The 18,148-nt window shown below is 39.9% G+C and overlaps 1 protein-coding gene across 8 annotated transcripts in view; it reads right to left on the bottom strand.

Annotated features, from left to right (window-relative positions):
* The window catches only part of FRMPD4 (FERM and PDZ domain containing 4), a 370,005-nt gene that overhangs the window by 8,288 nt on the left and 343,569 nt on the right, over window positions 1-18,148 (bottom strand). For 7 of the 8 annotated variants that reach the window (XM_089511611.1, XM_089511615.1, XM_089511618.1 and 4 more), the window contains 5 exons: window positions 12,001-12,120; window positions 8,996-9,132; window positions 5,668-5,794; window positions 2,262-2,351; window positions 1,360-1,542 (listed from right to left, as the gene is read on the bottom strand). In XM_089511611.1, the coding sequence (XP_089367737.1) occupies window positions 1,360-1,542; window positions 2,262-2,351; window positions 5,668-5,794; window positions 8,996-9,132; window positions 12,001-12,120 (657 nt within the window). The remainder of the gene's footprint in view (window positions 1-1,359; window positions 1,543-2,261; window positions 2,352-5,667; window positions 5,795-8,995; window positions 9,133-12,000; window positions 12,121-18,148) is intronic. The other variant, XM_089511613.1, reaches the window with a different exon arrangement.

The following is an 18,148-nucleotide window of genomic DNA, read 5'->3' as shown; positions in this document are numbered from 1 at the left end:
GTTATTCCCACTCTCTAGGACAGTTTAAATCAGGGGTAGGCAACCTGCGGCCCGTGGGCCGGATGCGGCCCAGCGAGGCCTTGGGACCGGCCCCAGCCCGGTCCTGCCGCCGATTGCCGCTGGGGCCTTTGGGGGTCAATTGTCTATAGAAGCCTCAGAAACATGCATTTATATTAACATTTTTTAAAAAATCAGCAATTTTTTTCACGTGTCCTCCATTTTTTTTTAAAAAAAAGTGTCTTCCATTTGAAAATTTTGTCTTATATTTTCCTGGTTTTTTTATATAGTTAAAATTTTTAACATTATTTAATTATTTATTTTTTGGGTTCGGCCCCCCAGTTGTCTGAGGGCCAGCAACCCGGCCCCCGGTTCAAAAAGATTGCCTACCCCTGGTTTAAATTAACCCAGTATTTCCCAAAAATGTACTTCTCCATAGCTGCCTGTGTTATCCTGGAAATAGCTAAACTAGCTGCCACAAAGAAACACAGTGACTGTTCCCAGGACAGAAGATTCAGAAAGAGATCAAATGACGGAAAGAGGAATACTAGCAATAAAGAAAATAATCCTAATGCTTAACTAGTATACTACTGCTAAACACATGGACCAAAGGACACAGATTCCAACTGCATTTGGGGTGTAGCATTCAAAAGATGCCAGAATCTGTTGACACTGCACCATTCAGGAAGAACCGGGCCAAGAAGGAGCAGATAGGATCTACTCCATCTAGCAGCCTGGTTCAGGATCACAGCGGCAGCCCAGATTGGGGCTGGGCACATGCAGTTTCCACAGCCCCAGCATGATTGGCACAAGAGAGGCTGTGCTCCTCTCTTTTTGCTCCATCTGTTTTGGGCCTATAACTCTTGAATAATGAATAATGATTTAAAATGGATCAGTGGAAACTGATGAATGTCAATTTCTGAGATGTTGTTTGAGTCTAAACTTGATATGTGATCAGTGGGATGGGGAGGAGGAAGAGGACAAGGATTGGGGGAGGGTCGGAGAGTAAGAAAGACCCAGAATATTTCAAGAATGAGTTTTGATGCAAAACCATAAAAATGCAGATAAAATCAAAACAAAAATAATGGGAACGTTTTGATATTACCAGGGATTTTTTTTTTAACTTTCTGGATGAGCCCTTAGTTAGCTTGACAGTTCTGAAGTGTGGCGATACTTCATTCTGCAATGTCTGAAAAATGTTTGGTAATCCAAGTATATGTGCCAACCACATAACTAAACAAGTACACTCTGTTACTTAACTTGATGTACCATCAAAACTAAAAACAATATTCAACTCCTTTTTGATTGACAAAGATGAGAATCTTACCGAAGCACTTAACTTTCAATCAATATTCAACTTACTTTTACATCTAGTACATGAAGCTCAACTCTAACAATTGTTTCATCTTCTGTAAACATCTCGATTCTGTTCACATGGCTGAAATCTGCCAGAAGGGCCACCAGGTTAGTTTTGGTGTTTATTACATGGCTGATGCCATACCGTGGTCCTACTAACAATGTCACCTCAGAACGCTTTTCTCCCTGCTGAAGTGAAGGAAGCAGAGAGAAAGAGACAGAAAGAGAGAACTTCATCTAATAAGGAAATTCATATAGTCTGTAAAATCTGTTAGCCATCTTAATAGAGTATGGTTGTGGATAACGTTTGCTTTAATTTTTGTTACATATCTTCAACTTGACCCTGACTTACAGAAGCTGTATCCTGGATTTTGTTGGCAAGATTTATTCAAAAAAGTTTTGTCGTTGCCTTCCTCTTAGGCTGAGAGAGTGTTATTTGCCGAAGGTCACCCAATGGGTTTCCATGGTTGAGCAGGAATTTGAACCCCGGTCTTCCAGAGCCCTAGACCAAAACTCAGATCACTTCATCATACTGACGCTGTCGGTAACTTACTATGTTTAATAAAGAAAATATTTTCCCATGCTTTTCATAAATGTATATATTTTATACTAAGACATAATTGTGCAACTTATAGTTGTTCAATCGTTGTTGGACTGCACCAGGTAACAGATTGGACAATACTGGTGACAGATTATGAGATTTACAGTCCAACAATAGCTGGGGGACAACAAGTATTAACAGAGGGTAACTATAACATAAAAAGTGATTAAAAATGAGATTCCTTTAAGCAGTGTTAAAGCTATTTCAAGATTTGGCTCAATAGTAGTTGTTCAGCAATTAATTATCCCATTAATTAGTCACATGCAGAATCTTTGGCAAAAATAAGAATGATATACAGAAATCATACCAGTAGTGTTGCTTTGAATACACGGCCTCCGTATAGACGTAAATCACTGAGAAATTTTAGATAGTGAACCTTGGCTTGCAGAGCAGATAGCTGAAAATAAGAAAAAACAAATAAATTGACTATAAAGGTAAGATGCAGTGATTACTGTCATGAACTAGATGATTTAGAATTGGACTACACAGGCTATGGAGAACAGAAACAAGAGCTTATTGAAATCCATAAGCAGGTCTTTCTTTAGGGAACCATCTGAAGGCAGTAAGTATTTTAGAATTAAAATCACCTTTGCTTTATTCAGATGCAGTTCACACTCTATCTGCACCAGCATGCTAGCACTAAAGCTGTACTGGTGAAAAACATCTTCAAAGCACTATTGTGTTTTGATCCCAGTGTCTGAGAAAAGGCCCTCCTTCCTACCAACTGCTATTACTCTGGCCTCTGGGAGAGAACAGCAGAAATCCCTACCACCAACAACACAATGTCATCCCATTTTCGTTATGTTTTCTGTCTTTTCAAATTGTAAACCTGAAGACAGGTTTTGACAATTTGTAATCCACTCTGACAGCCTTCTTGGCTAAAGGGTAGGATATAAATGCTCTAAATAAATAAACAAGTAACTTGGATTAACCATCTATTTACAGAATGGAAAGGGGATGGGACTGAGCATTAGGACCAGTTTACCTGGTACTTATTTCTTTTAACCAAGGCTACTCTCCTCAACAACTGCCTGCTCCATAAATTTTCTGTGCGACATTCAGCAAGTAACCCATGAGTCAGCTGATTATAAGGCAAAAAACTATAGGGCAGTCAATCCAGTTCACAGGTAATCTAGCATGGTGAAGGGAGGAATAGGAGCAAGGTCATCAGACAGTCCAGAAGGCATTATACCAAGCAGCAATCCAGATAAAGGAAGCCAAAAGGGGAGCGACACCCATCTATTGTAGCCAGCCCCAAAGATCAAGTGAACCCAACACAGAAAGCCATTCTCCAAGACAGAACAGTTGCAAGCAATAGATACACCAGGGATCTGCTGGGAGATCTGTAGGCAGCTGTTTCTCACTACCAGGTGCTTGATGAGTCAATGCTTCCTTTTTCATAAACAGTGGGACCTATGAAACATCTCTCCTGCAAACCTCAAAGGAAGGGGGGGGGATATCTTCAGTGTCTGCCATGTCTCAACCCCTTGCTCCTCAGATTCAGAGAAGCCATTGTTATCTGAAACCATAAACTCCTGGCAATCTGATACCTCTGTATGTGATTCTTCAGATTACAGAGAGTGAGTTATGGTAATAAATTTAGCAAGCCAAGCTATCTGAAAGACTGTACTTCCCTGAGAACCTCTCTCACGAAAGAGCTACCTCTAAGTTTTACCACTTTAATGGGAATAGCTCATGAGGATGTGAAAGAAGGTATTTTCAGCGGCTGCTGCTAGGCTCCTGAACTCCCTTCCCAGGGAGACCAGAATGGGCCCTACCTTCCTGTCCTTCCATTGGCAGGCAAACACCTCCCCCCCCAACACACAAAAGGTGTGCAGAACTGTAGATTTTTAGAGAAAGGCCTTTTAAGAGGGTGTTGTGTTGCATTAATTGTACTACAGTCTGTCCTTGGCTTATGTGGGGGATCCGTTCCGGAACCCTCCCCCCCCCCCACGTAAGCCAAATACCATGCATGCTCAAGCCCCATTCAAATGAATGGGGCTTGTGCATGTGGTGGCGTGGCAGCATGCACCGCCCCTTGCGCCCTGCGCACTCCCACCCAGTTTTCAACATATGCTGAAAGCCACATATAACATGGGCATGCTGTATTTTTAATTGTTTTTTATTATTTTTAATTTATGTTTTACATTGTTTTAATAGGATTCAGGTTGAGTCTTTCTTGTCTGAATTGCTTGGGACAAGAAGTACTGTATTTTGGATTTCTGACTTTTTCAGATTTTGGAATATTTGCATAAATATACGTAATGAGTCTTGGAAATGGGACCCAGCTCTAAACATGAAATCCATTTATGTTTCATATACACATTATACACATAGCCTGAAGGTAATTTCATACACAATATTTTGTGCATGAAACTAAGATTGTGTACACTGAACTATCAGAAAGCAAAAGTGTCACTATTTCAGCCACCCATGTGGACAATTTTGGGGCATTTTGGATTTCAGATAAGGAACACTCAAACTGTAAATGGTTTCAATCAGCTTCGTTGTTGACTTTTTGTATAGTTTAGCTATATTTTACTTGTTTTAATCTGTAAGGAAATGATGTAGTATAAATAATGAGGATGCAGCAGTGGTGGTGGAGAAGACGCTGTTGCTACCATTGCCATGGTAAGGAAGCCGCAGCAGCTGGTGATGGCAGTGCTGGGCAAAGACTGCAAATAACGGATGAAGTGACTACAGCTGCTGCCTCTGTCATCTCCTGATGCAGTGACACCTAGAGATATTTTGGGAAAACAAAGATGGGGTGGATACAAGTTCACCCAGCACCTAAGCACACCCAAGTTAGATTTTTGGAGTGCAACTCCCTGTCAGCCAGGATAGCTCCAAACAAGCTAACATAGCACAATACAGAGAGAGAGAGAGAGAGAGAGAGAGAGAGAGAGGAGGGAGAGAGAGAGCATGTGCACATGCACAAACATACACACAGAGCATTGGCTACGGTGCGCAAGACAAGATGTCAGCATCTGGTGAACAATACCAGGTGCTAATACTGGATCTGCTGATGTAAAGAATTAATGTGTTTTATTTTCTTCTATTTTTTTAATCCCATTTTTTGAGGTTGGGTCTTCAAAACATAACACAAAATGTGAACAAATTAATGCCTTTTAAGTCCCCTGCTGTTTAAATAGAAGAGAGTGAAATATGTGACTATCTCTTAAATTACTGTAACTTAAGAACTGTTTGATTTCTGCTGAACTAGGTCAGAACATCTGAAGGAAATTTCAAATATATCCCATCGGATAAAAATCTCAAGAATCCAGGCCATTCATGTCAAAGACGAATTATTTATCAGGATACTTGACTCAAAAGTGTGACAGAAATCAATGGATTGCAGGATGAGAAAGTTGTTCAGCTGCAGTAGGCTCCCAAGCTAATGCAAGTCAGAACAGAAGAAGCAATTTTCAAGCTATTTTCTTATGAAATGCAGAAGCAAAATGAATGTAAGTACAGAGAAATAGTCACCCCCTTGTGGTTCACCAGAAATTTTCACAATTTTCAAGATAAAAGAATGATTTGGTTAAATTAATTCTCAAAAATGACGATAAGCACACTGCAGGCACAGTCTGGCAAATTTCTAAAAAATACATTGGCTACTTACTTGTCTAAAGGACTTATCTAACATTTTTTTCTTTCAGATGCAGCTGTCCTGATTATGAGAATATATTTCTATTAAGATGCAAATACATTACCTTTTTACCTGGAGGAACTAGGTTTTGATTTGCTTTGACAAGGTGCGAAAGTGCTTTCTTTATGTTCTTTTCTTTCATGCTCTGCAGTACCGCAGATGGAAGAAAAGTCTCCAGTCCCCATTCTTTCCTGTAATATAAAACAAACTTTTAATTTCACATTCCTCAGGCAATTATCTAGAATAACCGATGTTCACATCACTGATGGAACATAGTTGCACAGTGAAGCCCATTGGAGGCATATATATATGTTTTTGGCTTCTAGTTGGTCGCATGTCCCCCATTTTTCTTCAATGTCCTACACTTTGTCCTACATTTTGTCCCAGTTTTGTGGAAGAGAATTATGGCAACCCTAGTCGCATTACAATTCCATTCTCTATGTTTGGCTGCCATTTACCAATCAAGCCTAAGGTGTGTAGCAATGAAATGATCTGGTGGCAATATTTTAGTCAAGGACACAGAGGCTTGCTTTCAGCTCTTGTTTTCAATCTGTCTGGGTTACTTCTTCACACTCATACAGCAATGTACAACAATGTACCATACTGGTGGGGCCAGTCACCTTGATGGTTCAGACACTGAGCACAAGGAGATCTGACAGTGTTGTAGCCATTTCAACACTACTATTTTAAGTTATACACTGAGCATATTGTGCCATCCACATGGAGCTGACAGCTTTTCTACACTGTAGATAAAACATCTACTGTGTCTTGTTAGATGAGACATGTTCATTATGTGTAAAGCCCTTCTGCCATTACCAGAAATTATTGGCGGCTCTTGATGAGATATGGAGATATCTAAAAAATCACTTGGTGATATGAAACTATCTAGGGCCCAGACTGCACTGGCTTTTAGGTACTTACTGGCAAAACAGACGGGCACAATACACCAGCTTGGAAGCGGTGTGGGGACGTGAGGTTTAGATGCCCCGATGCCACCCCCAAGTTGACATCATGCTGCCCACCCAACCAATGGCAGGCAACGTTGCGGCACTCCAGCAGCATGGTGTATATACGCCGCAGTAGTGCCAAAAAGCTGGTGTTGTGGTGGAAAAGCTACTCTTTTTCCACCCCAAAAAGGAACAGCATTTTGCCACTTCTTTTTGGGCCAGAAAAATGCTGGATTGGGGCCACAGCGTTCGGTTGCCACAGCCCGATCTGGCAAGCCACCCCTTTAGGGCCATCTGTTCCGGCCCTTAGAGACGATACTCAATTAAGCTCACTTAATGTAACTGTTTCTGAATTCTACCGACATTGGACACATCCTTCTTTGGATGTTTTTAAACAGAGGCTGGATGGGCCATCAATTGGGAGAGCTTTGTTTGTATATTCTTGCATGGCAGGAGGTTGGACTGGATGCCCCTTGTGGTATCTTCCAATACTATGATTCTATGATATTTGAAACATTTGGGTAGAGACTGATAATTACACTGGGGTCCTATGCTAGGAGAAAAGTGGGGAAATAATAAATAAATAAATAAATAAATAAATAAATAAATAAATAACTATTCTGACCAATTACTTATAGTAAGCAAAAAACTAAATTGCAGTCCACATACTGCAATATTAGTTAACTTTAGGAATAATTTCAATAAAAGAAATAAGATAGCTTTGTGAAATCAGCGTATTTTCCTCTGGGTAGCCCACTTGAAACCTGTCCCTTATAATGTACTAATAAATGTATCTGGTTCTGATTAGGGTGTTTATGATTTTGTTTAAGATCTGAACAAATCCAAAATTTAGCTGGTACTAGGAGCACCTTAAATCCTTGAAACTGGGTTCATATTAACTTCTATCCAAAATGGAACAACAACAACAACAACAACAACAAAAAGCAATTTTCTGGTCTGTCCTGAACTTGCACAAAAGTGTTTGGGATCTCAGCCTAAGTGAAAAAATCAATTTGATTAAAAAAAAAAAGCTCCGAAACACACATTTTAGAGTAAAAAAACTACAGAAATTTGAAGTGTCTGCTGATAGATACATAAAGTAGTTGACAGATCACACCAAGTTGTGTGATTCTGATCAAGCATGTACATTTTCACAACATATGTTAAATTAGTATAGAAGATTAAAAGTGGGATGCTTATGCTTTAGTAATATATGATAATATAAAAAAGATGGCATTCAGTGTGCAAGTAAATGGCCAGCACCTGGTCATAGGTCATCACAGTGAGTAATGGAAACCCCAGGACACATTACAGTGTTTTGCCAAGAAAGATATCGAGTGGTTGCATTTGCAAGGCGATAGTCGTAAAATAAGCATTTATTCCTTAAAACAGGGCTGTGGAATCATAAATGTTAGTGAACTGCACCTCCCAGCATTTCTCCCCACTGGCTGTGCTACCTCAGGCTGCTAGGAGCTGCAGTCCAACAATACCTCCACATAATCTCCATCTCTGCCTTAGAAATTCTTTTCTTTTTACGACTTTATTAGTTCATTGGGAATTGCTCCCTGATAAGAGTTCACTGGTGGTGCAGTGGTTAAATGCCTGTACTGCAGCCATTCACTCAAAACCACAAGGTTGCGAGTTCAAGACCAGCAAAAGGGCCCAAGCTCGACTCAGGCTTGCATCCTTCCGAGGTCGCTAAAATGAATACCCAGACTGTTGGGGGCAAATTAGCTTACTTGGTAATTAGCTTACTTGCTGTTTACTGCTATGATCTTTGGAATAGCGGTATATAAATAAAACAAATTATTAAATTAATTATAAAAGTCCAGTTTGTACACCAGCAGTATATATACAGTATTTACTGCTGTGTTGTTGATGCTTGTCTGACAGAAAGCAGATTCTTTTAACTCTACACGTTTTGGCCCTTTGTGTGTGGCAGATTTATTGTTTTGATTTGTGTGTGACCTTGCAAACAGGATTCGGACAAGTAATGGTGTCATTTTAACAGCAAAGATAAATTAAACAGAAAATAGGAAGTGCTATGGTACTGTCACCCTTTCTGACCACTGCTGTGCCCCATTCTTTCTCCCCCTCCCCACCCCGGAAAGTATGAGACAACTATAAGTCATAAGGCTGGCAATGGTTAAGTGTCATTACATTACAGCTCTGCTGATGATTCACCTGTTCCTACTATACTACAGAAACCAATAAAATGGCAATATCCTAACATAAATTAGCAACCAATCCCAAATATGTACACATGGCTTAATTTTAATTACTCAAACTCTATATAAACATTAAAGTTCTTAGAAAGCTCTCTTGAATCAATCACTAGAAGTATTGAGTGTTAACTGGTAATTTAGAGTCCAGTCCACTTCAGAAATAATTTTGGTTTAAATTGCAACAACCACCAATATTATGAAACTTGCATTTCATACTTACTCAATGTATTTGAGAGAGATTTTCTGCGTATGTTTTGTAGTCACAGTTGCAATGTACATTTGTAATGCAGCCAGCCTCAGTGCAATGTCATACTTGAGCTCAGGTCCAAACCTTTCTTGAACCACATCATTACAGCTCTGTCAAAGAACCAGCAGAGGGAGTATCAGGCTTAAGAATCTCTGATTTTAGACCCAAACACCGCATTATGACTAATTTTTCTCTAAAAGACAAGATTATAATTAACAAGAAATGTGACAGCCAGTGAAGCCATCCATAAATCCCCGAAGATCACAAAGTAAGAAATACCTATACAGTACAGCCACATTAAATTGGCTCTATATGCAACATGGAGGTTGCTTAAATTGGATATATGAGAATACAATCTCATTTTCTTCCCATCTACAGAGAGCTGGGGGTATTTTAGCTGGGGTGTCAGGCACAACAGGTTTGAAACCCCATTATATTCCAGGTACCCCTTCACAATACCCAGTTATAGCCCTATGATTCCATGGCAACATCCTAGGGAATCCTTGGACTTGCCATTTAAGGAGGGTAGTTTAGAATTCTCAGCCAGAGACCGTCAATGACTCACCAAATTACAAACCCCAAGTTTCCATAAGATACAGCTATATAAGTTAAAGTGGAATCATAAAGCTGTGTAGTTTCAAAGGGCTACAGGCAAGATGTTTTTGTCTCTCCTAAGAATGGTGCTGCTTTAATAAATTACCAAGGCATGCAAGGGTGGGAAAATTTCATGTTTTGGCCTATGATTTCTAAATACCAGCCTCATCCAGCTTGGCCAAAGTAAGGAATTGGCAAGCGGTCACTGCTTTTAAATATTGTTATATTAATATATATAAGGTAACAGCAGCAACATTAATGGTGGGAGCTGCAGTACACAGCATCAGGATGGGCAAAGGTTCTCCACACCTCTCCTAGTGAATGAAAGATTAATTGATTGCTTTCCCTTTCCTTAGCTCTCACCAGTTAATAAACCAGGACCCAAAGCTTCTTAGATGAGAATAAGGAAGAATGACAAGTACCGGTATAAGAGAAGCAAACATCTCCATACATGATATGTCAAACAGAATATTAGCAGTTTCTAGAGGCTGGTGCTGTAGAATATTAGACTTGGATTGTGGAGATCCACCCTTGCTCAGGTCCTAAGCTTACTGAATAACTCTGTTTAGTCATTCTTTCATAGCTTAATACAAAAGAATCTTGTAGCACCTTTGAGACTGTGTGAAACAAGTTATAACATAAATTTTCATAGACTTGCAGGAAGATGCACCCAGCCTGACCTTAGGCAACTTCTTTCCTTCTGCCTTTGTGACCATGAACTTGCCACCTCATTACCATATCCGTTTATCATTTCTAAGACTATTAATCTTGTCTGAGTATAAAGGTCATTCCTGGGCACCAGTTCACTCCATGCACCTGAGCAAGTAGACCAAGTCTATAAAAGTTTATACTACAACTTCTTTTGCCAGTTAGTCTCAAAGGTGTTGCAAGATCCCTTTGCATACTGACATTCAAGACTAATACAGCTTATACAGCTATTTCATAGCTTAAGTTAGAGATGGAAAAAAGTACTGGGGGTAGGAGCAGGGGATCTGCTTTGCTCCTGATGAACTTTAGTGATGTCCACAAATTTGTCAGTTCCTGGTAGCATCAGAGACTCCCATGTCAGTACGGTAGTAATTCTGCTCCAGGTTTTAGTTTGAATTTTAAAAGAGGCATGATGTGTCAGATGTTGCACTTTGGAGAGTTCCTTTAATATTTGGACTAAAACACAGGGCAGATTCACTGTCCCATTAATGTGGGAGCTCCCAGTTCCCCCTGGCTTTCTATGGCACAGGAATGTGACGGAGTATGCTCTTGTACCATACAATGCTGCCACTGTGCTGGGCAGTCTATTTCCCCCACCCTATGGCACTGCCACTGCCAATTTTCAATGGTGTGGTTTGCCAGCAGTGGTAGAAAATGGAGAACAGCAGGGGAAGGAGAACTGAGTGTGTTGCCCATCCCTACTTTAACCTTTCTCCTGATTCTTAAGATGATGAGAAAGAGTCTGCCCACAGAATCACCCGTGTTCTTTTAAGGGAGGATAGGGGGAAATAACTGAATTTTAAAATATCAAAAGACAGTGAGAAAACTTATGTAGCCACTAGTGCCTGTGTTTCAGGATGAGCACAAGTGATTCTGCAAACCAATGTGCTATCTCTACTATCATTCGAATCATAACAAAAATATTTATTATGTAGTTTCCTGTTGACTATGAGGTACCTTGAGAAAAAAAGTTTTCACATCACATTCATATAACAATTTAAAATTATAAACTAATTAAAAACATAAACAGTTAAAAATATAAAACCATTAAAATACAAAAGCAAACACATCACATATTAAAAGCCTGCTTGAAGATAACAATTTTAGCCTGCTGGTGAAAGGAGACTAGGGAGGGGGCAGCCTAATCTCTGGTGGGAGGGAGTTGAAAAGGGTGGGAGCAGCCACTGAGAAGGGTCTCTTTCTCATGTCCTCACCAAGCAAGCCTGTGATGGTTGCGGGACTGGAAGAAATGTTGTGGTGAAGGAAAGTTATGTGGGCAACATGGACTACTAAAAAAGATGAATGAATGAATGGAACAAATTAGGCCTAAAATCTCACTAGAAGCTGAGATGACTAAACTGAGGTTGCTATTAGGGTTGAGTCTGTGTACAAATCTCCAGCTCAGCCAGCAGAACAACATCTTGCTACAATTTTCATGATTTCACTGATTAGTGACTGCAACTTGCAAAGACACTCCAAGGAGTCTATACATTTAGTTTCCTCCTTCCTTCCCGGTTAGTCCATCATAAGTGTATTGTGCCAACTGGTGCTCATTTTTACTCATTCAAACCAGTGTTTAACTGTTGCTGGTACTTAATACATAACACTTAATGACATCACCACGGGCCATCCCTAGGTCAAAGCCAACTTGATGACAAATAAGAACACTAAATTACCTGTACATATAGGTATTCAAAGGCAACTGCATCCCTTCGTAAAAGATCAATGGGATCCTTTGGGACAAAACTGATTCTGAAGAGACATCTCATCTTATGGGAACTTGGCCTCTGGGTCACCTGGAATAAAGGAATATTTATGTTACAACACAGAATTACTGACAATGCACCCTTACTGAGAAAGCACATAAACTGTGAGTAAATAGATCATACACAATCCTTCCTTTGAAGTTTTATAACACCCACTCCACATATTACTAGTTTTAAATAGAAGTCTAAATGGGTCTTCATAGCTATGATAGTTAAAGTTTGCAATACAGATAAGGTGTCAAAGGAACAAAAATAAGTGCAAGACTTTTCTTACCTTAGAAAGGAAGAAAACCAAAATTGCCTCTGTATAGAAGCATTAGATATACTTCTATAGTCAACCCTGTTTTCGCGGGGGATCCGTTCCAGACCCCCCTGCGAAATCGGAGACTTGCATGTATTCAAGCCCCATAGTCTTGAATAGGGGTGCGCCCCATTGACAATAATGGAGGTTGCCCCTCCATGAGTAATCAGAACATGGATCCCAAGTCCGTGAGAAAGGAGGGGCAACTGTATTAATTTTTTGGAGTGCAGTTTCCAGAAACCTCCAGCCAGCAGCAGGCCAAAAAAGTAAAATTTAAAAGCTCTGCTTCTATGACTTACTTTTGTTTTTGAATGTATGAGCACTCTTCCAAATACTCCAACGTCCAGACATTCTAATTCACTGTTGGTGGAAGACACTGTCCTATGCCTACAGGCAGCAAGTGTCCTGAGAGATTTTTGTAAAAGAAGCTGCTACAGGTTAGTCAATCCAGTCGATGTCATGCACTGGTAATCCAGGAGGATGAAAGGAGGGATGGGAGCAATGGTCAAAAAAATAGTCAAGAGGTCCGTACACAATGCTAGTAGTCCAGATAACTGAAGCCCAAAGGGTAAGACAAGGAGATGTTAAATGTAGTCATTTCAGAGGTCCAGAATCTCAAGAAACACACAAACTCCAAAAGTACTGCCAGTCCAAGATAAGGAGATTTATAGGAAACTGCCTCTGGATGCCAGGTGCTTGATGAATTTGCATTTCCAGTTTAACTGATGTTAATTCTGATGAAGCTGTTCTTTCGCTCTTTGCAGGATGAAGGTATCTCTTCAGTATCTATCTAGTTTTCCTGAGGAGGGAATCCATCTACTGCTCCGATTCTGTTGGGGTGCCCTTGGAGATATTAGCAGGATTGGAGTGTTTGGGGAGAGGTCTGGTACATCTGCAGCCCAGTTAATGTGGTCCCAGCTGTTTGCATTGAACAATCACCCTCTACCTTACCTGATACTCTAGGTAAGGTGTGTAGCAAATACTCTACAGCCAGGATGTCACTATGAAGCCGTGGAACCAAAACATACAGGGGAATGTGTAGAAGAGTAGTCTGGATTCAAGAACAGGGCAGAGTCTCTGAGCTAGATACACTTCTGCATATTCCCCTGTATGTTTTGGTTTCTTAGCTTCAGAGTGATACCCCAGTTCTTGACCTCTGACTGCTAATTAACCACACAGCTTCTCAGTTCCCCAAGTGAATTATAAGATCTGGAGAGGGAGCTGTTATCTAGAATCAAAATTGTCTTGCAATTCAACTCCTCTGGGTCAGATTGCTCAATTCCAGAGGATGAGTTATGACAGACACTGCCTAGCATGTCCAAGCCTATCCAAGACACAGTTGGAAAAAGGAAACTGTGCTTGGCTCCACCATGGGTCATCTTGAGCAAAGAATTTGAACATTTGAACAATTTATCAAACTGACTCTGTCACCGATGTGAACTATGCAAATGTGGCACCTGAGCCTCTTTCTATACAAAATCCTGGTGTGTCCCATCATTGCCTTCTACAGGTAGCATGAAAATAGATGTTGTACTAGAAAGTCTCTATGGCTGTGCTTGATTGTTTTAAATAAATAGCTGGGAGTGGTGTGAGGGGCTAAGCCAGATCAGAACCACATCATATGGAATCATACATTTGACCACACCATAGTTTCAATCAAATCAAATTCAATCCATTCACTCATTCATTTGTGAATAGCAGGATGGGGTGCACACTTCTAATTGGGACCACAGTGGGATCATAGCCCACTTTCCATACACTATGGGTCCTGATCTCCATCGTAAATATTGCCATAAGGTTTGGCCCAAGCACAGAACAGATGCACCCAGAGTAGAGATCCAAACCAGGGATCTGGCCTTTTAAAATCCTTTTAGCTAACAACTAAAACATTTTTAGCTCAGAAAAGGGTGAGGGGAATGCAATCTGAGGGCCCAGTGAAATTTGGACTCTCATCAGAGAGCCATCTGTGCTCTCAATGGGGATCAATTTATTCATGGAAACAGTTATATCCCACCTGTCATTTTGCAGACCAACACAGTTGCTATAGTGAAATGTTAAGAAGAGTAATAAATGACAAAAACTATTTAATACCTACAAAACAGGATAAGAAAGACCAATCCATGCACTTCATTTTCTTTTCTTTGATTCTTTGTCACCTACCACTTGTCATTAGGTGTCACTTGTAGTCTCTTTGATGTACCTGATCTGTCACACCAGGATCTTACCTCAAATTTCCCCAGATCTGAATCTGATTTATAAACAACACACCACTCAAATGCTTTACAAATTGAACAAATGTTTTATATACATGTACATATGCATATACACATACATATACATAGAGTTGCTAGAATAATTTCAGGAAATAATTTCACACAGAAAAGCAAAAGCCATCTGTTATATAACAGAAACTTACACTGCAGTGTAAGATTGTTGCAGGATTGTGTTACTTTATGAAATATTCTGTCATAGCTCATTTCCTTCCATCTAGGAAACTGTAAAAAATGCCCCTTTTTGATCAAGGCATCTTTGTGGAATGTGCTTTTGTAATGACATAATGGGGAAAATATCAATGGCAGTTGGAAGAAAAAGGCTATATGATTCAGTCAATTCAGTATGTTTTTGGCTAAGCCCTCTTATCTCCAATCAAGATATTACATTAAGTGAAAGAGTCACTTAGAAAAGGTATAAGTAATCCACCCATCCAAATAATTAAAGAGCTTTTCCATGTGCCAATAAGCACTCAAGGAGAATGAAAGAAACGTGCATATTAGAAATTAACACTACAAGGAATAGCACTAAATGCAGGAAAACAAAAATGTTAAGAGTTAACACACACCTTTACCAATAAATAGTTCATCAAATAAATTTAACCAGTATCTATGGAAACATCAGGGGTGTATATAGTGTAAATTTATGTCTCAGCTCAGATACATAACTATACTTTTCAGAGCAGGGATACTGCCAGGCAATTGTACTCTTCTGTGATATTCACTCCTTGACTATGTTTTTCTGCTAGTTTAAGGGGCAACATTAAAATCCTCTTTGCTTAAGTATATGGAGAAGATGGTGAGCATCTGAAAAGGGGGAAGGAACAGAACAGAAGAAACTCTCCTGCTGTGCCGGCATTGTTAAAGATAGCACCAAGTTTGCTCAGTGGCAAGGAGATACCCAAAAGCCAAAGCTTTTGAATCCAGTGATATAATAATAACCAATTCTGTATGCTCTGATTTACAGAAATGGTCAACACTGTAATCCAGCTTCTTCAAATAACAGTCCTGACATTTCTGATAAATGTTCTTTATATAGTTTCCAGTTCAAACTACAGTTAATTGTAAAAATGTAGATCTCATTAAGGGGTAGTCTGCACTGGCCAAATAAAGTGGTTTCTAACTGTTTTGAAGCCTAGCTATTTAGACAGCATGTGAGGTGAAATGAGATGGAAAGCAAAACAAAGCCATGCTCTGAAGCCAAAAACCAGAACAAAAAGTAGCTAGGATAGTCAAATTCAAAGCGGAAAATGCATATCATTGCACCAGCATATAAACAGCCTGGCACCAGTACAGGACTGCAGCAAAGCAAAAGCACGATTGCCAATAATGCAATGGATGTAATTACAACACACACAAGCAAGACAGTCCAATTGGGGGGGGGGGGCATGGGGTGAAGGGGATGAAGAAGGATGTATGGGGGGCTTCCATGATTATGGTTTGCTAGTGTATCACTGGCACACCGATGCACTGTACAGACAGTGCATCACATGTGATATACCCAACTCTGTATGGTCTGATTTAGAGAAATTGTCAATATTGTTGTCCAGCTGTGTAGCTGATCATATAGGTGGGTGTCCAATGGAATGGTACCTGGGTGGGAAGAGGGAGGTAATTGGAAGTCACAGGAGGTGTGTTTGTGCAATGGTGTGCATACATGGTGAGGAAGTGACAAAAAATAATAACAGCACAGCACAGCTTGATGTCATGTGGTGAGGACAGCCCATGGGTGTTCTGCCCACCTTGGAAGTGGGCTATTTAGAGAGTGGGGTTTCAGCTTGCTTTCAGAAAACCCAGGATCGAACCGCTTTTTTCTGCCTGTCTGCTGTGATCCTAAATCCAAAGCACAAATGGAGAAGCACGAAAGAGTATTCCCCCAATAAAGAAAACAACAATCAATTCCAGTGTGACAGCAGAATTAGGCCACAACTGAGTGCTTCTAAGAATCCCACAGTGCTTCTTCTAGAATAAGCTTAATCTTCCTTAATGATCTAATAAATGAAGTTATCCAGCAGTGTTTTCTGCATCACCATATATCACATTAGAAGTGGATAGACTGTGGTATTAATGAAACAATCAGGCAAAAGGTTTCCTTTGAATGGATTAAAGAGAACTTGCTCAGTACTACTGGGAATGCAAAAACAATGAGGATGCCAGGAGGGTGACTACCAATTGCTTGGACTAGTATGATCTTGAACATAAAATAATAGTTTTCACCAGAATTACACATTACAGAAGATTCATGCATACTCTCCTCTTCTCCCAGCCAGTGAATGCTTAATATCCTGCTCAGCATGATGCTCAGCTTGATTTTGTAGAAGCCTCCAGTATGAGATAAATGCAATGGAAGAATACTATGCATTTTGATTGCCGTTGAGGTTACCAATATTTTTACTGATTTGAATGGTTGACATGATGTTGAAACTGTGAGCTAATGAAGAAGGGTTTGCCCGAGTCTTTTAGAAGTTATCCCGAGGGATGACTGTATCTGCTTGTAAATGACATCGGCTTGTAATTTATGTCTCTTAGACTGGAGATTCTAGTCCAGTGAATTTCACTGTGATTTATTGTCTGCACCTACTAAAAAGTTTTTTCCTTGTATTCCATGACGTTCTATTGATATTAGCACCTAGAAATTCATGGTTTGTCTGTTTATTATTGTAATTACTTGTTGATTTATATAAATAATTGTGAATGTACTTTATCAGAAACTATTTTATTATTGCTAATAGACAACAATGTGTATGGTCTAGAGGATTTTTCTGCTTCTGCTTGGAATTCATCTGCAGATTACTGGTACTTGTAATTTGTAATCTGTTTATGAATAGTTTTGCTATAATTTGTACTATTGCACAGATATGTTTTGTGTTGTAAACAGTTATACACTATATACATATATAATGAGTTAATTCTTCCTGGGATTTAGCACTCATATTCATCATAGTTATACAGTGGAGTGCATTCTGGTGTTTCGTCCTTTATAGGTCATAACCAGAACTTTGAATTATGCCCAGAAACAAACTGGCAGCCAGTAGAGCTGGTTCAACAGAGACATTGTGTGCTTTCAATAACTTGCCCCAGTTAACAGTCTGGCTGCAGCTATTTGGACCAGTTGAAATTTCTAACAATCTTCAAAAGAAAGCGCCAAGTAGAGCACATCACAGTAATCCAAACAGGAGGTAACTAAGGCATGTATCACTGTGGCCAGATCCATCATTTTAAGAACAGGTGCAGCAGGCACACAAGCTTTAAATGGGTGAAAGCATTCTTGGCTACTGCGGAAACCTGGGCCTCCACGTTCAAAGCTGAGTCCAGGAGTACACCCAAACTGTGAAGCTATGTTTTCATGGTAAGTGTAACCCCATCTAACACAGGCTGAATCCCTATCCCCTGATCTGCCTTCCAACTGTTTTCTGTCTGAAAAATAATACGTCATCCATTTTGGGTATATATCCAGTTCTGAGCGAGAGATATGCGCCTGCTTGTT

This window comes from Sceloporus occidentalis, unplaced genomic scaffold (genome assembly GCF_023333645.1).
Source record: "Sceloporus occidentalis isolate IW3139 unplaced genomic scaffold, rSceOcc1.0.p SCAF_2, whole genome shotgun sequence".
In the NCBI taxonomy this organism is placed as follows: Eukaryota; Metazoa; Chordata; class Lepidosauria; order Squamata; family Phrynosomatidae; genus Sceloporus; species Sceloporus occidentalis.
This window is presented reverse-complemented; position numbering and strand designations above follow the sequence as displayed.